Source organism: Seriola dumerili, unplaced genomic scaffold, assembly GCF_002260705.1.
Source record: "Seriola dumerili isolate Sdu_G_001 unplaced genomic scaffold, Sdu_1.0 BDQW01000066.1, whole genome shotgun sequence".
NCBI lineage: Eukaryota > Metazoa > Chordata > Actinopteri > Carangiformes > Carangidae > Seriola > Seriola dumerili.
Genome location: NW_019174321.1, coordinates 625,395 through 649,341, shown reverse-complemented (window position 1 = coordinate 649,341; position 23,947 = coordinate 625,395). Strand labels below are relative to the sequence as shown.

The following is a 23,947-nucleotide window of genomic DNA, read 5'->3' as shown; positions in this document are numbered from 1 at the left end:
TCTACAAGGACAGGTCCACAGGGATGTTAACTGTTGGTGTGTGTGTGTGTGTGTGTGTGTGTGTGTGTGTGTGTGTGTGCATTCGATCATATATGACTTAAAGGGGGATGGGTAAGCCAGGTTTTTAACGCCATGCTGAAGCATCTGAAAGAGGTTAAATAATTCATATGTCCTTTATTTCTATCTCTTTCTCTTTCCAACACACACACACACACACACACACACACACACACACACACACACACACACACACAGAGAAACATGCATAATGCGTCCTTTCAAATACATGAACTCATGCAGCCAAGCACATGCACACACTCCAATGCACACAAGCGGCCAACACACAAGAATACACACAGTTTTCCATACAGTGACATGGTTTTTAAAGTCCACACACACACGCACACACACACACACACACTCTTGACCTATGCTCTGAAGAAATGAATTCATGTGAAGATGATGAAACATGTTTGTTGACACTTCTTTCAGCTTCCTCCCTCTCTGACCAAGACTCTTCCTCCTCTGCGTCCCGTCTTTCTGTCGCTCTCTCTCTCTTGTTTTTTGCTCGTCGTCCTCTCTCGTCAGTTTTCGGTTTCTCAGGTGGTCTCTCTGAAGTGTGTATGCGTGTTTGTGTGTGTGTGTGTGTGTGCGTTATGTTGTGAGACGCTGCTCGTCTAGCATGCCAGACAGCCCGCATCGCGTTTGTGACCTACTTTGGTAAAAGTGTGTATTTTTTATGAGCCTGGGAGATGCAGACGTTCACACTGCAAATGGAGATGCATACATAAAGGTCCACAGATGCACGGAAACACTCATTTAAGAGCATTCACGGACACACACACATACATGCACATACACAGATGTTTTAATATGAAAAAAAAAGCCACCATTCATACAAACCTCTGTTTATTCATCTGCATACCTTATGCCACTAAGGATCCCGGTTGGCATAGAGACGGATGCCTGAAAGACTCCTCTCCAGACAGCACACACATAGAAACGTAAAAACACACACATTGCTCAAGGAAAATCGCACAAGCTTACACAGAAAATGATCAAAGTATAAGACATGCATGTAATGATGTGCATGACACAGATGTAAACATACACCTCAACAAAGACGCACACACAGGAGCGACGGAGAGAGAGAGAGAGAGAGAGAGGGAGGGAGGAAACATCTCTTTAGTATGCAGCAGCGGCTGAAGTCTGCTTCTCTTTTTGCTGTTTTTCCTCTCGGTTTTCGGAGGAGGGGGTTTGGGGTAAAAGGAAATGCTTAAGCATCATCACGCTTGAGTGGCATTTCCATTGCCAAAAGCTTATTTAATTCAGCCCCCTAAGCTTTTTTAAACAGACTTCCCAATTAATTTTTTAAATTACCGCGCTGACTTGTTGACTAGCTTCTGACACTTGAGAAATTATGTTAATTTCCACACCTCTTATTGCGCTGGAGTCGTTTCGCTCCTGCGGTGCTTTTTCTGAACGCTGCTCAGGATGTTGAATCAATGAAATGGCTTGTAGGCCTCGTGGCTATGGAGCCAAACACACTGCTGGTTTACAACCAAAATAATTTTAGCAGCAAAATCACACACACACACACACATACACACACGCGTGTCTCATAAACGCACTCGACTACGCTCACACACAAGTGCAAATGAGAGCACACACCAATCGATGATTGATACTCGTTCACTTGTCGGAAGCTCTCACTCTCTGTCTGACCTCAGCCCTCATCAATACAAGTCTGATACAAACATAAGCTTAAATATACAAGTATAAGCCTGTACATGAACCAGGATCGTGAAGAAATAAGGATCAACTCTTACTGAAATCCTCATCAGGACGAATTGTAACAGTGTTCAGCTAGTGGCATCATCTAATACCTTGCTTTATGACCAAGTATCTGTCAAACTAATTGCATTCCCATGAGCCTCAGACGTACAGTATATTGTATTGTGTAATGGCTGTAGAAAAACCTAACATGCTAAAGTTGCTCTTCCTGAGAAAGTTTTCCTTATCTGATTCGAGGGTTTAAGGACAGAGAGTGTCTGTCAGTAAACTGTTAGGCCCTTTGAGGCAAATTTGTGATTTGTGATAGTCGGCTGTATAAATAAAATTTGGTGCAGTATTTATACCCCTCTGAAAACTCCCGGGGGTGCTGTGAACAGGTGCCACGTTGGCTACAATGCAACTGTTGCTAGCAGCAGTTTGCTATGTTTCAGAGACTCTATCAGCGTCTTTGTAACGGTCTTGGTAGCTGCATTTGCGTTAGGGGCGGGTGACCTCATCATGGACGATCTCACTTTGCCATATGATCTATTTTTTTAAGAAGAATCATACAGATCGCAATCATTAAAAGACGCTACATTTGAAAAGTTCAGTCGATGCTAACGAGCCCGTCGTTAGCAGTTACAGCTATTTTGATGAGACAGTTCAGTTGCTTCCTGTTTCAAGAACCACAATCTCCAGCTGCTGTCCAAGACGGTGGAGTTACAGAGATCTGCTTGGGAAACAGGAAGTGGGACGAACCGGGGCAGCGATTGAACTTTCTCATCAAAATACATACATATAGCAGCTCATTAATGAATAACAGCACTGTCCAAACAACTACTCCATATGACCGAAGCAAAAAAGTGAGATTGGTTGTGACACGGGTTCGTAAACAGAGGACGGCGTCGTGGGGGAAGAAAAGCGTCGAGCAGACAAAGGAGTGAAATTAAGACGCTCACAACTTCCGGTCAGGACTTTCACAATAAAATCAGAGCGGGAAAACAGGATGCAGAGATTTGTGAGTTGGGCCTTTTACGTTGAAGCGACGGGTCCAGGTTCGTGTCCGGGCAACCGCATATGCACAACTAGTCACCTGATTCTTTTGGCTTCATCGCCTACCCCTACTTTCCTTATCGATGTTTCTGTCTTTGTCTGGTCTCGTCATGAAGGTAATTTGTTATTGCACAGGGAACTTCTGAAACACTAGTAGATTAATTAGTTGTTGTCTGTTCGAGCAGCGGTCAACAGTGATTAGCTGCGCCTGCAAATGTCAATACACCTTAACACAGTCGACTAAGAGGGTGAACCACCAGCCAGAAACACACTGGATGGAGTTAAACTGGTCAAGTGACGTATATTATATATTATTTATATAAAAAAAAAAGCGATTGACTTTGTATATCAGCAGGAAGCTGAGCATTAATGTTTTTTGGATTCAGTAGAGTTTGATTAGTGCTGCTTCCACACTGGCTTCAGGCTCCTTTGCCCCACTGTGTTTTGTCCTATTTTTCTTCTAATTTCTTCATCTGCGTCTGCTGAGTCATATTAATCGACACCACACGGCACACAGGCTCTCACACGCTGGAGGGCTGTTTGTCGTGTTGCATGTCGTGCAACATTGTGGATACAGGTGTAGTAGGAAAAAACAGACTTTCAAGTGACGGTTGTGTTTAATTGAGCTGCTGAATCTCTGCAAAATAAAGATCCTTTAAATGTACGTGATTATCATGTGGGTTGATGTAGATGTGTTTTTGTTTTTTTGCTTTCCCACAGAATTGAAGAAAGAAACAGGAACAAGCACAACACCCACCCCTGACGACAGCTCCACCAGAAAACCGTCCCACCGTCCGAACCCCCCCTGAACCCAGCCTCCCCTCACCCCTCTGTCACAGCTGCCAGGGCTCTCCAAGGATTCCTCGCCGGGTTCTCCGAAGGGTTCTCTGTGGTGTTCTGGAAAGCTCCATACGCCTCGGGGCCTCAGACCTTCATGCGTCTCCCAGCGGCAGAGTCCACCCACACCTCCACCCACCACACCACCACTACCATGAGCTGTGATCGGGAGTTTGGAGACGGGGCCATGGGAGTCACGCTCACACTGCGCCTTCTCATGCACGGAAAGGTGAGGAGGGAGGGAGGGAGGATTTAAAGTGATAGTCTATATTTTTATCTTATCACCAACAACACTGAACATCTCCTACTAACAAGTACTGTGTGTGTGTGTGTGTGTGTGTGTGTGTGCGAGTGTAAAGCCTGATATATAGAGCTCCATTGTTGTCCACAAACTATTAAAACCACACAAGCCAACTGTTGCACTGGGTGCCATGTTTTCCTTCGTTACCATGGACACACGCTGTAGTTTATTTTGACTCCATCCCAAACTCAACTGTCCTGCTGCATTGTATCACTAGAACACCTAATATGGATTCATCCACAGATGAAAATAGTCCCCAACAAGCACATTATTACCCCCCTTCTGTTAAAAGCAAAGTTACCGCACTCATCACTTATTTATTGAGGCTATATCACTGTGAGCTGCTCCTTCATCTGCAGGATGAAAGAACAGGCCGGTGGACAAAGTCAAGTACTAACAGATTGACTCAGTAGTCAGTCACTTCTCTGCCACATCTGAATATATTTGTAAATTAAAATGAAAACTATAAATTTCCTGCACCCGGTGTTTTTGGCGAATGTGAATATCCCATGTGCGTTTGGTTGTGGCGTCCAGGTTTCTACTTCTGCTGTCACAGAGATGAAGCACACAGCTGCTGCTTCACCAGTCAATTACAAAAATGTGAAAACAATTTAAAAAAATAATTCTAAAAAGCAAAAACAAATAACTTTCTTGAAGAGGAGAGAAGCAGACTTTGGGGTGTAAAACACGACCTGACGACAAAATACTGCCTCTGTTGCAATAAAGATATAAAGACAGAAACGAGCTCCCTATTTGCTGACGACAGAGATTCTGTTTGTCTCATTTTTTGTGTGTCTAATCTGTTGTCATAGTAACATCTCTGTTTGTTTTTCCTCTCCTCAGGAAGTGGGAAGCATTATCGGCAAGGTGAGTTACACTTTTTTTTTTTTTTGCTTTTCCCTCTGAAATAATGAGAAAAACATTTTGGTGCACTGCATGCAAAAGACAAAAGTCTGAGTGTCAGGCAGTTAAAATGACCAGAGAGCGTTTTTCTCTGGTGGCTTTTACATCAGAATAAATTAAAGCAGAGTGCAAATTACTGCTTCTGTGCAACTGTCATTAATTTGAACGTCAGAGCAGCATCAGAAAACATTTATATTTATACATACAATCATTTCACTGCAACACTTACATGTAGCCGGAGTGGGCGGGGGGGGGGGGGGGGTGTGAAAATCCTCCCCATCTATAAACTGCGTGTTTGAAAATCCGACTGTGGTTTTCTAAAATTGGCAAGCTGCTCAAGATAACGTTGGATATAATCCTACGACAGCGATATAAAGTTGCCATGAAATATGCATTAATAGTGTGTAAAATTTCCAGTCAGGCCATGTCAGTCCAATCGCTACGAACTGAAAGGGAGCTGCTCTCCAGGGATGCGAGTCAATTTAACTGAGGACGTGTTAAATAAAATAAAAAACCCTGTAGGATTTTTTTTTTTTTTCTCCCCCCCCAAATATATCACAGCCAAGTGAAGTGTGATAATGACCATTGCCCCTCACAGCACATTCACTAACCCGTGATTGGGGCTGGTTTCTGTCAGCATATATTTAGACCCCCCCCTCCCCTCCTCCTCCCTCCCTCCTTATCACTTGCAGTGTGTGGTCTATTAACTTGCAGCCTCTGACATAAAGATGGCTCGAAAATTACATCACTGTTCTAGTTGGGTCGTGTCAGTCTTATAGTCGCACCGCAGGAGCCGCTCTCCAGGGTTTCTCGTAGCATTAGACGAAGCAGCCGGGCGGCAGAGCAGAACTGATGTTCGCTTAAAGCCGTCCTATCTGGCTTAAACACACATCATGTGATAGACACAGGTGTCAGAATGAGATTATGTTACACAGCTCAGTATAAATAAATAAAAATAAAGAAAATATGACAAACAAACATAATACATGACAGCTTTTTTTTTTGTTTGTTTGTTTGTTTAAATATCATAAGAACCATTTTTTTGTTTTCCTGAGCACATTCTCCTTTTAGTTTAGCAAACTCGTGTGTCACATTCATTGCGTTAGACTAGAAACTCCGACAGCGAAGCAGCTCGGGGGCTCCCCGCTGGCTCCGGATGAGGAGGTGGAAAACATCACATTTTCCTCACCTGGATTTTGTTTCCACTCCCTCCTGCAGTCTCCCACATACAGCTATGTTGCGTCTCGTACAATAACAGGAGGTTTCTCCCTGGTGAAAAGTCAGGAATATTTACAGAACATTATGAACGTTATGTTGTAGGACTCCTTCAGTTAAAGGACGTTTCGTAGGGTTAGGGTTAGAACCATGTCATTCTGGCTCTGAAACAGTCTCAGGTCAGGTGAACATACTGTTCAACATACTGGAAAAATAAAGTTGATTTTAAATGATAAATGAAGAAAGAATTAATATTTACTGGGTTCAGACTTGTGCGATGTCCAAACTTTAATATCTCAATACAGTCCAACCCAAATATTGTAATATTTATTCATTATGCGTCAGTTGTTTTGTTTTAGTCATAAATAATTAACGTTTTAGGCATTTGTTTATAATCTGTAATTATATTATTGTATTTTATGTTTCAGGTATAAGTGATGCTGCCACCGAACAGCAGTTTAGATTATTTATTCGTCACATGCCGAGGTACAAATGTACAGTGAGCAAAGCAGTGAAATGACAGGAAGGGAGACTGTGCAAAACTGCAACAAAAAAAAATCTATAATATGAAAACTACTGCATATGGCGGGGAATATTGCAATATTAGATATTGAATATCGGCCCCAGCCTACTTGGGTTTAAATGAAACAGCCCTTTCAAGGAGAATCCTCTGCGACTAAAACACTGGTTTTAAACAAACCACATCAAGCGAAGCTCTGCAATTCAAATCAAATTACACGACACTTTCAAGACGCTGACATTTGCAGGAAATAATGGTCCCATAAAATGAGAAGTCAAAGGCATCAGTAGTGCGACTTAGCAGAGGAGACTGTGGGGGGGTGGGGGGGGGGGTGCAGGTGACTTTGACACAGCAGACAGGGGTTTCCAGTCCAGGCATCAATCAAAAGCTAATGCCGGTTTCTTTTAATGAAGGTGATCTTTAGCAGCAGGATGTGAAACGCAGCAGGACCCGCTCATAAAAACATGGATCCTCAGCTCGACCGGTGGTAAAAAAAAAAAAAATACTCCACAGGGAAACTTTAACTTAATCAAACCTGGGCGTGAACGAAAAACTGATCTCTGCTGAGGTTCACTCATGACAAGATCATTCCTGCGGTCCTGAAAGAAAACTCTCAATAAGTCAGTGTGTGTGTGTGTGTGTGTGTGTCTGCTGCCTTCCTCCCTCCCTTTTTATTGCTTTCTCATCTGACACTGCTCATCATCATCCGTCTCAGACTCATCTCCAAGGTGCTCCAAGTACAAGCACTTCCTGTTTTTTTGGGCTATAATTAAGTCAGCTCTGTTGCCGCTGTAGTGGCTGGGACGGCGGCTCGAGTGAATTGTAAACGAGAGGAAAAAAAGCTCACTCGAGGGTTTTTGTCTCTGATTTCTGTCATTTGCATAACGTGGGCGAATCAATGCAAAATTTTAGTTGCGTAAACCTAACCATGCTTTAACCACAGAGGAGGCAGATGAGTCACTTTGAACCTGTTCAGACCTGGTATTAACGCCCGGCTCTGGTGACCCCAGTGAGTCCGGGTGTGAACGCACCCAAGACTCATTTGAGATCCGATACATACATTGAAGGACCGCCCACTCTACTGACGTCCGATTAGTCACGACATGGTTTTCTAATGAACCGAAAATATTTTACTATTTCAAATGGATAAAACATTATTTCATTGTAACCCTAACCCTAAAAACCCGCCCCATTACCCATGACTAGAGGTCATACTGTTCACTGATGCTGTAAACTGGAGGTCAATTAATCCTGTTTACAAACTTTCTAATCACTTTTTTCTTTTGCATGTAGCGACCTTTGCTCGATGTGTTTCCCTTATTTTGGTGGATTTCGTGAAACACTTCATGAACTCTCCAAACGGCCTAAAGATGAATGTTGTTCTGCAAGAAAATAATAAACGAAAACATTTCTTGTCTTTCTGCAGAAAGGGGAAACAGTGAAGAGAATACGAGAAGAGGTAAGACTCGCCCCCCCACCCCCACCCCCAACCCCCATCCTGCATATTCTTTCATCTTCTTCCATCATCGTCTCTGGTTTTCCTATTAATCCATGATAACCCTTCAAATGCAGCTCACATGCATCCTGTGCTGTATTTAGAGAGCAGCACAAATCCATACTAACATCGTTAGAAGCAGGACGCATGGGCACCGTTTAATCTATATACACAATAGCAGCATGAAAATCAGCTGTATCCAACATGATTATACATATTCTGTTTTTTTTCTCCTGTAATTACGCTGTGTATGAAAGGAGGGTGTTTATCAGAAGCTTTCAGTGGGAGCGGGGGAAAAAAAGCAGAAACTTCCCCGTCATGTCCAACCTATTTTTAGAAAGGCAGTTTAATATCTGAAGGTGTATTTTGTATTTCTGGCCGCCTGCTGAGACGTTAGCCGCGCTGACGTTTACATATTTAGCTGTCTTTGCTGTCAGCAGCCTGTAAAGTGGTGTTACCACTTGAAGCTGTGGGTGCAGAGCTTCTCTGTGGAGTAGCTGTCCTCTCCGCCTCTCTCTCCCTCCTCTTCAAGGAAACAGGAGACACAAATATACGGCTTGTCGATGATGACATCACTCCTCATCATCCAATCATTGATAGCTTTGTTAATGAAATCTGTGACAAGAAAATCTTACGAACACACAAGAACCGCACATGTAACAGCAAAGAGATGGCTTATGCTAGAAACGAGCTAATTTGTGCAACATGTTGTCCGACCGTGTTCGAAGGCAAAAGAGTTTCTAGTTGTTCCACATGAAGGCAGAGATGTTGCAGTTTAAATATGAGGATAGCAGCTCACATTTTCAGAAGGTGCACTCAGCCGTGCACAAGAACAGCGACAGGCAGAGTTGTGTAAAGAATAATGAACGAGCGCTACAGATCAAACCCCCGCTCACTTTCTCTCTTCCACACACCGGGCCAGTTCCTGCAAGAAGTGGGTGTTAGTTAGAGCAGTGATTCCCAACCTTCCCCAGCTCTACTTGGAAAATCTCAGAAATGTCTGCCCTAATAATGTGTTCTCAGAGCGCTTTTTATTTTAATGATAACGAGTGAACATTCAGGACTGAACTGGAAGCAGGGAAGCTCAGTTTTTCTTTTTTGTTTGATGGGGAGCGATCGCTTGTCGATTCACTCTTCCTGTACCTAACCAGCTATTATTCTTTGCCATGGGTGTAATCTTTTCATGTGCATTTAGACTGAGGTAGCAAACAAGTATGTGATGTGGTCCGACCGGCGACAAGATATAACTTCCTGTCATTGTCTTAGCACAGGCCTTAATACAAGAAAATGATATGTCGGCCAACTTGCAATACCTTCATGGCCCACCAGTGGGCCCCTGCCCGCAGTTGGGAACCGCTGAGTTAGAGAAATTGTCAGACGCTGCGGCAACAATTCCAACAATCGGTTCAGACGCTGTTCGTCCAGGCGACGTTCTCCTGATGGAACTGTGCAACACATCAAAGATGGCGACGGCTAGAAGCCTCAGAAAACATTAATTACCAAAAAGAAAAATCTTCAGTGATGAAAACTAAACTAAAATGCCTTTCAATGGCAAATCAAATGGCTCAAATTTGACTAAAACTAATATATTAAATGAAAATACAGTGATGAAATAAACACCAGCTCCGGTCCTTTACTCTTCTTCATGTGATTTGCTCGAGTAATTCCCTTTTCACTTCCCCTGGTGCGATGCTACATGTGAAATCAGGTCGTCTGCTGCACACTTGCACACTTAAACACGTGCATCTACAGTTTCAAATGTTCTGCATCCGCCTCACTGAATACAGAACACGGGCACATCGGTGACTTGCTAATGAATGCAACACCTGACGTGAATACCAGAGTTTTCTGTGCAAAGATGTGGGGATTCCCAGAGGAGAGTTAATGAAAAGCCCAGATTATCCTTGTCCAAACGTACAGGAAGTAAGAGAGAAAGGTAGAACTTGTATCTGTTGAATGTGTGTGGTAGCAATACAGTGTGTGTGTGTGTGTGTGTGTGTTTATTGTAAAATGGCTACCTCACATTACACAGGAGAAACAAGGATGAGGTGTTATGTCACCAAATCCTTATTGTTATGTTGCAAACGCACTCCTGAGTCCCTGCGACATCAGGCAGGCGAAATAAAAGCCTCTACGTCAGTGCGGCAGCAGCAGCATAAAGGAGGAGAGTCAAATATGTGGGAAAAGATTAAATTTCTTCAACTCAAAATAGGTCACAGAACTCCTTCCGGTGTGTTTCAACAAGAAAACAATACACTACTGTGTTTTAATGAGCCTAAATTTACTCAATTTAGTTCCCTGCTCGCCTGGAAAAAATGTTAAATAATAACCCACAAATACATTCTGGAGGGAGAAATTATTTTAGAAATGTGTGTGTCCTTAGAGAAATAATTCGAAGATGACTGCACATGAATCAACACTCCAGAGAGCGAGAGACAAAAGGGGGAGGGAGGGAGGGAGGGAGGGAGAGAGGGAGAGGAGTTATGTTTCCATTTATCCGCTGAGGGAATTTTAAGTGAACTTGTGAAATGTCACAAAAAATAAAATGTGAATTTAGAGGAATCAGTCAGCCTCCTGAAGAACAGTAAAGCTTCCTGCAGAGATATGAGAAGTGATGAAGACGCTTTTATACAAAGGCAAAACAAACAAAAAAAATGCACATGATGATATTTCAATGTGACGTCTTAAATACTGATCGTTATTTAAAGTTGCTTTCAGATCTGAGCTGCTTGTTTGGGTTCAGTCGAACCCAACAAAAACAAACGTTTTATGATGGTAAGTTTTTTGCATAAATTCAAAAGCTAAACTACGACCTCTTTAAAGGTCCAATGATGTATAAAGGTCTGTGTCCATGTGTAGTGTGATTATAGATCAGGTCTAGCTTCTATATTAATACTGTGAAAGTATCAAAGCCTCAGTCCACAGAGAAATGCACACAGCCTGTATTCAGAAACTGAGCCTTAAAACCAGCCGTCAGGACTTCTGGAACTTTGTGATGTCACAACAAAGCAGTCACCAAGCCCCGCCCACCTGGACCCCACCATCCAAACATTGCAGGATTTATTCCAAATGCTCTGGTGTGGCTCACTGGACCACCGGTGTTCAGTGGGCGGGACAGAGCAGCAGCACGTTCAGTCGACCAATCATCAGCCAGACAAAGACGTGAATGAGCTGTGAATGGGCACACCTACCGACCAATCACTGATCCCCATTGTGTTTATACTAAATGGGGGTCCCTTTAGGGAGGTTTCCTACCGAAATGTCATTGCAAATTGTCCATTAGTTGTTTAAAGGGGAGGGAGCTGCATTTAGAGTCATTGCTGGGGAGCAGGGTTTGTCAGCCCTCGGGGGGGGGGCGTAATATCCTGGGGCCCCAAGCAGTTGCCTGTTCAGAAGCTGCGCCTCTGGCTGTATTATCGCAGAGATATTAATAGAAACATCACAGAGACGTCAGACTTCAGAGCGCGTGTTGTGTTTGTGTTGTTATGCCTTTTACTAAAACGTAGCTACCACTCAGTAACTACCCTCCTGTGATGTTACGGCTTTTCATCCTGCTGTCAGGCACCAGGATTTGATTTCCCCGCATGAGTCCATGTAGCGATGTTAATGTAGTGCTGTCATGCTAACAGCTCTTGTTTTGTTTATAATGAGTCAGTGTGAACGTGAAATGGACCAGAACTAAAAGGTAACAATGTATCTTATTCTCCATGGTCTAATTAATTAATTAATTAATCTGATTGATCGCCGGTGTCACCCTTAAGAAGCTGGGAAATCTGTAGCTTAACAACTCTTTCAAAGAGAGTAATCAATGTGAATGTTTTAGACTTCCTCTATCGCAGCGCCCGCTACAAACACTGCCCTGGATTTTGGTCTTTATTACACGAAATATGCACCACTTCAAAATAAAACCACTGCGGTTGAAAGGGAGACTACAGTCAATATAACAAACACCAGATCCAAGTCAGAGACGAACTAAAACCGAACTGAAATGAAAAGCCTCATAAAATAAACATCTAATTAAAAATCAAAAGCTCAACGTTCACCTCTGTGGGGAGACGGAGCAAACAGAGGAGGCAGAGAGATGAACGAGAGGGAGACGGATGATGAGGAAAAGACAACACATTGTTTTTAGACCGAGCATTTCTGTCTGACAGCGTAACTCACGGAGCAGGAAACATGAATATTTAAATGGCTATTTGCCTCTCAAGGACAAAACCACAACACCGGATATACAGTTTACTGGATTTATAAGCTATGTCTTCCTCTCATTATTCTTCTTTACTCCCCCCCAACCCGCTTGCCTCACTCACACATGTGCACACACACACACACACACACACACACACACCATCGTTCGCTTTCTTTAATGAACTGTTTACTGTATGAAATCTGGAGTTTCAAGGCTACATTTTCATATGGTGCCAGGGTTTTGAAGAGGCACAGAATCACCACACACACACACACACACACACACACATACTTGCACACAAGGAGAGGTTGCAGCATGCAAGAGGTCGCTTTTCATCAAGTCAATAAAAACATTGGTGTCAGGTTGTAGCTCTTCATAATAGCTGTACACACACAAACACAAATGCATGCAAGCCCACTTATGAACACACACATGGTCTCTCACTCACTCTCTCACTCTCTCTCTCTCTCTCTCACACACACACACACACACACACACACACACAGACTCCCTGGCAGCATGACTCCCTAATAAAGCAGAACAGAGCAGAGTAATCCAGTTGAATGACATGGCTGTCCATCCTTCCTCCACTCCAAATGAAGAGTAATGAAGACAGCCGCCCCATGCTGCAACAGCAAGACAACGCACTGCCGCATGTCTCACTCATTAAAGTGGGATGGGGAGGAAAGAAGGCGGGAGGGGAGAGCAGGAAGGAGATAGAGAGGAGGGGGAAAGAGAGGGAGAAAGAGGCAGGAAAGACTTGGAGTTTAGTGAATGCCCAAAAGAATCTGTCCAGAAGACGCCTCGATGTGATCCGAAGTCTCATCGTCATGAAAACACTCACAGCTTTAGCTTTAGCTTTAGCTTTAGCTTTAGCTGGTCCGAGGTGAAGATAAGATAGATTGATGCTTATTAATTTCCGGTCTGGTTTGCGTTCACACCGAAGAGGAAGAAAACATGACATCACACAGACCGACAGGAAACTCAGGGATCAGACGCGACATTTTCGTTAAATAATAACTTACTATATAATAACAAACAGGTTAAGGGAACAAAAGAAAAGTGTGTCGTACAGCAGTATTACGATATGACGATGACGGTGAGCTGGATTTGTAGTCGACACAAGGGGTTAACATGAGCCCTGTTGTTAGTATAAAAGAGTCGGGTTTCAACGCTCCAACTCTAAACAATGTGTTGTATATGATCAGTATCAGGCCTCAGCTGTATTCCTCGCAGTAACTGTGTTTACACCGTTTCATTTACTTTGAGATCCAGGGCCGCGGTGAGTTGGAGTTGGAGTCGGAGTGCAGTTGAGCGCGGTCAGCAGAGGGTTTGCAGTGTAATTGTTTTGTAGATGTTTGTCACTGAGGAGAAGACGACGACTACAGAGAGTCTTTCTTTAACTTCCTTAACGTCGTCCTCGCTCTCGACCCAAATCCACCAAACACAAGCAGCTAAAATCCTCGCACTCATGTGCTAACACACACGCGTGTTATCATGGCAACCAAATGATTTGCATGAATACTGTTGTTGTTTTCAACCATCTAACTCTGGGGTTTGGATCGCGATGGCAGCAGGTCAAGCGAGGTAGTCCGGACGTCACCTCACCCCAGCGACGCTTTCCACCTCCTCCTGGGGGATCCCGAGGCGTTCCCTGTCCAGATGAGATATATAATCTCTCCAGTGTGTTCTAGCCCCCCCCCCCCCAGGGGTCTCCTACCACTTTGGATGAGACCTCCATTGGGAGGTGCCCAGGAGGCATCTTAATCAGATGACCGATCCGCCACACCTGCTTCCTTTCGACGTGAAGGAGCAGCGGCAGAGCGCAGAGCTCCTCGCCCTATCTCTAAGGCTGAGCCCAGACACCCCTTTGGGGGGGGGGGGACTCACCTCAGTCACCTGTACCCATGATTTCATTCTGTCAGCCACTACCCAGAGCTCATGACCGCAGGTGAGGATTGGAACAAAGATCAACTGGTAAATCAAGAGCTTTACCTTCCAGGATCAGCTCCACCTTCACCACAATGGCTCAGTGCAATGCTACCGGAGAATCTAAACCAACTTTATCTATTTAAACTTTGTTCTAAAAGCTAAATTTAGGCAACGTTTGCTATTTATTGACTGTTGTGCATGCGTTGCTGTTAGCCTGCCAGCTAATTAGCTAATTCAGGAAGAGCAGAGTTGCAGTAAGGGCCCAAAAGTCTCAGACAGGGCAAACCCGAACATGAAAATCTCTGTTCTTTCATAAAGAAACTAAAAAAAGTAACTCACCTACTCTCCCATTTTGATAAGGCAGCACAAGGAGAAGAAGAAAACAGGTGTAAGGAGGGATTTAATGGAGAAAGGTAGCAAAGGAAGCGAGGAAACAGAGCGATGAAGGATAGGATCGAGGGAGGAGTGAGGAGAGAAGGGAGTGTTGCAGAGGGTAACCGATGGGACAGGGGGTTAAGTAAGAGGATCAGAAGAAGGGGAGATGTATATGAGAAGTGATGGATGGAGTGATTGCAAGACCGTCAGACGGACGGGGAGCAGGAGGAGGACGTATTGATAAATTAATGATGATGAGGCTGATGAGATTAAAGGATAAAAGGGAGGGAAGGAGAGGTGGATGAATGAACCGAGGAGTGAGGAAAGGAGGAGGTAATGGTGGAGGGATGGATAATGAGCGGGATGATCTTGAAGAAGGAGGGGCAGAATGGAGGAAGAATATAACGATGGATGGATGGATAGAAACAAACAAACAAACTGAGGAGCAGAGGGAGACGCCAGCTAATGCATTTTTATTGAGATAATAAATGGTGAAAGAGCAGTGGAGAATTATTCCATCATTGCTTTATTACCAATTGCTATACACACACACACACACACACACACACACACACACACACACACACACACACACACACACACACACACACACACACACACACACTTGCATATTTGTTCTATTTTCTCAACAATGAGAGAAGACTGCAGTCTATAGAGGCTGACAGGGGAATTGCACCAAGGCAAGCCTCACTAATAAACATACACACACACACACACACACACACAAGAATGAAATACACACTCACACACTGTTGCACAGTAGCAGTGGCAAACACCTACCCAGGTGTGTTGTTTGGAGAAAACAAAACTCAGACAGCGCACGAATAGACACATAAAATATGAATTTTTCTGTGTGTTTATCAATACACACACACTGCACAGATAACAGGTTTAAAAAGCCTTGGATTGCACACACACACACGCACGCACACACACACGCACACACACACACACACAATTTAACAGATAATCCAAATTAATGTCGGAGGTGTGCTCCACTGAGTTATTACTGCACGTCCATAAAGTGTGGGGACTGGTGACAGAGAGACAGATTTTTAATGAGACTGACTGGTCTACACTCTGTGAGGCTGGATGCTAACATGCTCACAATAAACAATGCTAACATGATGTTCAGCAGGTGTCATGTGTTCACCATGTGCACCGTCTTAGTTTAGCGCGAAATAGCAGTAAACACAAGTAATGGTGTCCTTGGTTTATGACCAGATACCTGCAAAGTCTATCTATCTATCTATCTATCTGTCTGTCTGTCTGTCTGTCTGTCTGTCTGTCTGTCTGTCTGTCTGTCTGTCTGTCTGTCCGTCCGTCCGTCCGTCCGTCCGTCCGTCCGTCTAGCTGTCAGCTGTAAGTGAAACAGACAAAGCTGATGGCCACAAGACAGTGATACACACACACACACACACACACACACACACAGCACTGAGCTCACCATCCACAAAACTCAGAGAGAGGGATAAATGATTTGAGGTTAACAAGTGTATTTTAAGCTGAGAAAAAAATCAATGTTTCTTTCTTTCTTTCTTTCTTTCTTTGAGCCCAGTGTGAATGTTCATGCTTTTGTTTCTGTGTTCAGTCCAGATGTAAATAATCACAGTCGTCTCGCTGGTTTTAAACTGTTGACTGTTGTTTACTCTTACAAAACATGTCCAGGTTGTTTGGAGACATATTTTTCTGAAAACACACACACACACACACACACACACACATTCGAGTGATGAAGTAAATCCAGTCGACTGTGTGTGTGTGTGTGTACCGTAGGACAAGCGGTTTGTGTGAGCGGCTCTCTGTGGACTCTGATGCAGGATCAGTTGAAACCAGAGTTAAAGTTTCATAAATAAGAAAATAAGGACGAGTCAAAGCCTCCTTTCTCCCACAAAAGCCAACACCAGGCTGTGATTCTTATCGTCTCTGTTTATCTGCACTCCCTCTAACTCACACTTCAATTTTCTCCTGACACCCATCCTCTCCTTCCATCCTCGTATGGTTATTACTGCACCTTCTCTATATCTTCACCTTCTCCTCTTATTTCTCCTCAAATATTTGCACCACCTTGTGTCTCCTCTCGTCCCTTTCCCTCACTTTCCTGTCCTCCTCTTCCTTCCTTCCTTCCTTCCTTCCTTCCTTCCTTCCTTCCTTCCTCCTTCCTTTTAATAACTCTCTACCCACACTCTTTCCTCTCCTCTCCTCCATTTCCCTGGTCTTGAATCACATCTTCCTCCATCCTCCTCCTCCTCAAAATCATCTTAATCTTTTTCTTCCTATAATCTCCCCAATATTCTCATCGCCTTTTCATTTCCTCCTCTGCCCCCACCCCGTCGTACCCGGCCGCAGCCCATATCCCTGAAGAAGTGTGTGTGTGCTGGCATTGCTGCTTCTCTCAATCTGCCTTGCCTCCCTCCCTTCCTCTCTCCTCCCTCTTCCAGCCTCCTTGTAATCCCTCTCTCCTCCTGCATCACAGGTGAATCACCTTTAGGGAGCGGGGAGCAGTGTGGTGAAAATTGTTCTCCTCCTCTTCTCTGTCTTGGCCCACATATCCCTCCCCCCCACTAATGTGTTTTCTCTCTCCTCTATTCCTCCCCTCCGCTTCCTCTCTCCATTAACTTCCATATCCCCTCCCCCTTCAACCTCCCCCTCTCCCCATCATGACTCACCTCCACTCTGCTCCCCACTTGCCTCCCTTACTTCCTGATGTTTTTCCTCATTCCTTTGCATTATCCCCTCATGCCCTTTCTCCCTTTCCTTACCCCCCCCCACCCCTTTTCCTTTCCCTCCCTCCTGCCTCCACCCCACCCCCCAAAAAAATAATTTTCCCACAATCCCTCTCCTCCCTCCGTCCCTCCATCTCTGTCTGGACCCACAGAGCAGCGCGAGGATCAACATCTCAGAGGGCTCCTGTCCGGAGAGGATCATCACCATCACAGGGCCGACGGACTGCGTGTTCAGAGCCTTCACTATGATCACATTCAAACTGGAGGAGGTAAACACACACACACACCTCTGAGCTCCCAGTGGTGTGCCCGGGCCGCCCTGAGTGAAGTGTGTAACCTTTACTTCTCCACAACATGGCTGCTCTCTGGCAGGGAACCATTTATTATATGTCTAATGGGATTGTCTGACCTCACACACACATACACACACACACACACACACACCTACAACTGAGTGTGTCTCAGAGGAATTTGACACAAGCACTTTGCTCTCTATCTGTACATCTCTGGCTGCCCCTCACTCTTCCATTACTCTCTGACACATTTTAAACACAAAAAAAAAAAAGGACCAAAATGACTTTTCTCTTCTTTCGTGGACGAACGATCGATGAAACGAACCTCACTGACAAATCCATCGTGTTTCCTGTGGTTGCAAGCAGCTGCAGTAGAAAATGTAGCGTTAGCATTAGCACAGAGTAAACAGTGAGGCTTATATCAATCAGCGGATTGCAGGCTGCATCGTTTTCCTATCGACCCCTCACAGGCAGGTTGTTACAGAATGTAAAAATATATTTTTATAATATTTAATCAATGTAGAAGCAAAATTCATGTCAATATATGTTATCAAGCGAATGTCATCTTTATTGCCCAATAAGATATTCAGTTTGTGTTTAACAAACAGTTTGATATCGTTTAGTGTAGAACTCAAATCAGCTTATTTATAAATTTATATTTAAAGCACATTTAAAACTATTGGAGTTGCTGTGCAGTAAAATACAAAGAAATAACACAAGTAGATAAAAAAATAACAGTTAAATAATGTAATGACAAGAATCAATTAAAAGAGATACAAAGTCCTGGTGTGATGTGGTCCAGTTGACTGAACTATCATGGATGTAAGGTATGAAGGCGGTTTTCCATGTAAATAAATAGACAGGTGCAAATCACACCTCTTGGAGAGAGTGTCCTGTGCTCTGTACGTATTTTATAGGAGACAGGGTTGTGCACCTACAAGTGAAGTGTGTATAGATCTGTTTTCAGAGACGTGGATAAAAATGAATAGAAAAAGAATTTCTGGTCGATGTTGATACAAAGTGAAATCTAACAAACCCTGCTTGTGGGTTATTTATCACAGGCGCATGCTGTGCATCCAAACATTGTTCAAGCCAACAGAAGTGTATTTTAAATTCAATATGCCAGGCTCAATTTGCAGCCACAGAAAACACAGAGTGTGTGCATGTATACAGTATATATATATATATATCGTGGCAGTGTGCACCTTTAAAGTTTCTTGAGGGGAATGACTTGGGGGGGGGTGGACTGCATTGACGCCTAAAAGCGAGATTGGAAATCAATGAAATTTGATGATTTACTTACAGAGAATTAGTTTAGCTCTATGTGGGCCAAATTATGCCAAAGTGGTTTTGGCTGTGGAGAATTGGAGTGTCTTGTTGTCGTTTAAGAACATGTCACATGCTGAGAAATTAAATCCAGGGAGCTGGTTTTTACATTTTGGTGATCCTAATGGAAGAAAACAAGATGGATATGAAATGAGAAGAGGGGAGGAGTGGATAGATGTAAAGAGTGGAGAGCAGAGATTTGGAGAGTGGTGGATGGTGGTTGCTGAAAGGATTAAAAAATATATACATATATATACATATATATATACATATATATATATATATATATATATATATATATATACGTATATATATATGAAATGGGGAAACTGTGAGAAATGGAGGGAAGAAGATGAAGAGAGCAAGAGAAGAGGGGTTTAAAGAAAGAGTCGAGAGAATGAGAAAGAGATACAGCAGAGAGTAGGTGCTATAAAAAGTTAATGAGATTGAAAGAGAGAGATTATAAAAAGAGGTGGGAAAAGTGTGATCAGGGAATTAAATAAAGAGTGTAATCAGAGAGAGTGTGTGCAGCATCAATCATAAGACCTACAGAGGCTCAAGTGTCTGTCCTCGCTGCAGGGCTTCTGCTCTGTGCTTGACTCTAATTCCTGACCTCCCCCAGATGAAGCAGCAAGTAAATACACAGGCCACAGCTGTCCACTCATCTATGTCATACTCCTAATGTCTGATCCAAGAGGTGCAAGAGTTAATTGGCATTTGTAGAATTCAGACACATCAGTGGTGTCAGGGAAAACTGCTCTCACTCAGGTGTAAACACATTATAGAGCTGAAACGATTAGTCTACATAAGTGGACTAATAAGTTGTGTAATTTTTCAAGCAAAAATGCTAAAATATTTTCCGGTTCCAAATTCTCATTTCTGAGGATTTGCTTCTTTTCTCTGTTAGACTGAATATATTCAGGTTTTAAAGTTGCTTTATGTGAGAATGGGAAGCGATTTATATGTATTAATCACTTTTTTTATTGTCAGTGTGTGAACAGGTTGTAATGTAACTTAAAAAATGAGACCTTCCCTGACTTTCCATGAAAATCCAAAGCATGTGATATTCACGCTCGCTCCTGAGTGCCTTGCCTCAATCCCTCTCTTCCACTCCCCTACAGCGCTAACAGTGTGCAACATTAGCTAACGTTAGCTTAAATGGAGTCTGCTAACATCAACAAGCAACCGGTTCCCAGCTCAACACAGACTCCGACAAAAACTCCACATTAGGGGAAACATGGGTCAACATCAGCTGATAACGAATTAACATTTACACTTTATAAATCCTATTTCAAAAACACATAATGTTAGTCAAACTATAGTCTTACATAGCAAGACCTAATTCCACATGTTGTTTGAGCGCTGTGTCAGAGCTGGAGAGTCAAATATAATTTAAAATATCATTTATAGTCAAACTATAATAAAAGTGTATCTTCAGTTACCTAATCTATCACCATGATGTCGGTCAATCACATTCAGTCTCATGTAGTCGGACCGGCCATCGCAACCCCCCTCCCAGTGGGCTTTTGCCCTGTCAAAACATCCATAAAGTTTTTACCATCCCTCTCAGTCTCTTTACTGGCTCTCTCTGTGTGCCTGTCATTCAGGGTGCATATGAGAGTGTGCTGCATGTATGTTCCAGGGGCATCACGCCAGCATTAGTAGACGTTCCCGCATCCACTCACTGTTACGTCATCACCAGTCTCTCATCTGAACTCACACTCATTAATCCCATTTAAAAACTCTTCACAGTCTGGTGGCAATGAAGAGATAGACTGTTCCTTCTTCTCCTGGTAATCTTTAAATTGGCTCTATCCAAGAACCACTGACTGACTGACTGTTACATCATTCCTTTGGCCGATGCCCAGGATGGACTCGCGAGCATCAGGATGCTGACTGCAGTTCACTTAATGGTTTTTCTGAAGGTTACACAAAGAGCCTTCAATGAGATGTGACAGTTAGTTTGAGAAAATCAACATTTTTCCTTTATTTATTTTAGAGTAAAAAAAAATGAGTCAGAGGGCGGCTGTAATGACAAAGAGAGAGGACATCTAAGAAAATGCTGGAAAAAAAAATGATAGGACAAATTAAAGGAACGTGAAAGCAGAATGGCTGATGAAGTATCTATCTACATAAATGAGGCGAAATACTGTCAAACCAGAGACGCCATTAAGGAAAGGAGGTTAAAAAAAAAAAAAGACAAGATAAAAGCAAACGGAGTAGGAGATACTAAAAAGAGAAACTAGACGAGTGATATACGCAGGGATAAATTAAGAGAGCATTTGAAAGAGGAGCAGAGTGGAGGATTAAAGAAAATTTGTAATGAGAGCCAGATGGAAAGATGGAGGACAGAGAGAGTAAAACTGAGATAGAAAACGAGCGAATCATCAGAACTTGCAGTCATTTCACATCTTGTTTATGGATGTGCTTCTCTACACTGCAGTTTAGTTTAGAGAAATAAATGTGGAAAACACAGCTTTATTCATCCGAGGAAACACACCGGGGACTTCAGCAGCCAGCACTGTTCAAAAATAATCCCCAAAATATCTTTCACACCCAAAGACACAAATACTAACTGTTTCATACTGTGCATCAGCCGATGTAGAAGGGGAGACTGGGGAAGATTGTAATATTTTTGACATTTCCGTCTGTGCAGTTATGAAATTTGTCCTGTAATTTTCTGCAATTTAATTCTGCAATATTGCACCTTCCCTCTACAAACTGCATCCATTCTTTTGCACTTACAAGATTGTACAGTGCCAGTGTGCACAGCTGTACTGTGAAGAAGAAAACTGTGTTTTCTTTGCTACCTCCTCCTGGCCCTGTCTCATCAGCATCACTGGGCTGCAAAAGAAAAACTGGAACAAAACATAAACGTATAAAAATGTTTTATATTTGAATCATTTGCATTAGCTAGCTGTTAATAACACACAAAGCAAAACAACTGGCTAATACAAGCATATGGCTGCCCAAAAACTACCAGCTAGCTATACTGGCCAAATTTACAGTAATATCACCTGAGCTAGCACCTAGCTACAATGCCCCTGCTTAGCATTTCACCTGCTGGGTCTTTACTAGATGCTCAGAATACATCTGTTATACTGGAACATTTCTGTGCAGCTATGTAGCCTACTTGTAAATAACATTATATTGTTAGCCCTGAAACGCTAACGGCACACCGGGAATACTCCCGATCCTCCCAATTACCACTCCACTGCTGCAACTATCCCAGACTCTTGTAGCCAATAAAGTAGCTTACCTTACAGCTAACAGCTAAAACATTAGCACTGACACCTTGCATTTAAGATATCTGCACAGACACTCAATAAACATGATTTCAGTTTGAAGGATTTAACTACAAAGCAGACAATATTATCAATGTTTTTCCCTCTAAAATTGGCTGCTTCTGCCACATTGTGCTTGTGGATGTGCATGTGGAACAAAGACTAAATCGAGCAGGTATAGAGTGAATCAGGTGATTCGTAGCTTGCTCCTGATTGGAAGTATTACAAAAATCCCCGGTCTCCCCTACAACACACAACAACAAGTCACCATCATCATCCTCCTGCAGAAGGTTTGTATTTATCTTCTATACAGAATCGTCAGCTTTACCAGCAGCAGGAAAAGCAGATCCCCCCCCCCCACTGACTTTTGTCATTGTACAAAACATTCCTACAGCTTAGCTTTGCACCTAGCATCATGAAAGAGTTTGTGCACGTGTGGGACAGAGCCGGCTGTCAATTACTGTGACGAGAGCACAAGAAAACAACAGGAAGACGTTTTGGTGAATTTTCTTTTTTTTGCATGACATGATGATATAAATAAATATGTTCTGGGTGTTCCCAAAGAGAAGGGGGGGGGGGGGGGGGGGGGGTCATTTTATTCGGAGCATGTTCATCTGATTGGCAGTGCAGACAAGCCGGCGCTGCTATTTACATTACAGATGCACCCGAGCCTCAAGTCCAGCTCGGCCTAATTGATTGAACCAATCGTAATAAGACCAGGTGATTTAGGCCGCCATTTATTACCTGAGTTAATTAAAGAGAGCAAGAGAAAGAGAGGAGGATGGAGAGAGGGAGATTTAGCAAAGAATGGGGTGAAAGAGAGAGCGATACCAGACAGGAAAAGGGTGATTGAAGCAGCCAAAGGGGGAGATAGTACATAATGAGAAAAAGGGGGGAGACAGAGAGGAAGAGAGAGTTAGGGAATGAACTAAAGAAGAAATGAAGAGCTGAAGGGGAGAAGAGGGGATGCAATTTTTTCTTCTTTTTTTTTTTTAAGTGAGGGAATGAGAGAAGTCTTTTCTGACTAATGGATAGTAAAGAACAGCAGTTTTAGGAGATGGAGGGATGAGGCTGAGGGGTGACTATGGGGGTGAGAGGAGGGGCTGAGGTGAGAGAGAGGTGAAGGCAAGTGTGTGTGTGTGTGTGTGTGTGTGTGCGTGCGTGCGTGCGTGCGTGTGTGTGTGTAGTCAGTCAGCTGCAGACTCTGCAGGCCAGACGGAAGGAGCAGCAGGATTTCAGCCAGAAAACTGATTAAAACATGCACCACAGGACTTCACTTAATTCACCTTTTATTCTCCATCCTTTCATTCACTTTGGATCTTTGCAAAGGTGGAAGATGCATGTGTGACTACAGATGGGCTGCGTAAGAATCATGGATGAGTAACCAGGTTATTATGACAGGATCCACACCGGGAGACAGATTATATGAGCAGAGGTCGTTTCCTCGTGTCGACGGTCTGTAGGTTTAACGCAAATGATAAACAACACTTTGACATTAGAATGAAAGTAAGGACGTCCCGCACCGATCCACTTGAGCATGATCGAGACCAAATCCAGACGCTTTGCTTATCAGCAGATGTTTGCTCCTGCAATGACAGCTGTCAGAGAAGCTAAGACTGCGCTGTGTTAAAACTCTGTGCACAGCTTTGTGAGCGAGTTCTTACAGTAATAACAGTATGTGACCTCAAGTAGCAGTGAACAATG

At 43.3% G+C, this 23,947-nt stretch overlaps 1 protein-coding gene across 1 annotated transcript in view; it reads left to right on the top strand.

The window, feature by feature from the left end:
* The window catches only part of LOC111219334 (poly(rC)-binding protein 4-like), a 168,210-nt gene that overhangs the window by 88,044 nt on the left and 56,219 nt on the right, over positions 1-23,947 (top strand). Inside the window, exons 2-5 of the mRNA XM_022741969.1 lie at positions 3,666-3,892; positions 4,808-4,831; positions 8,029-8,061; positions 17,493-17,609. Of these exons, the coding sequence (XP_022597690.1) occupies positions 3,666-3,892; positions 4,808-4,831; positions 8,029-8,061; positions 17,493-17,609 (401 nt within the window). The remainder of the gene's footprint in view (positions 1-3,665; positions 3,893-4,807; positions 4,832-8,028; positions 8,062-17,492; positions 17,610-23,947) is intronic.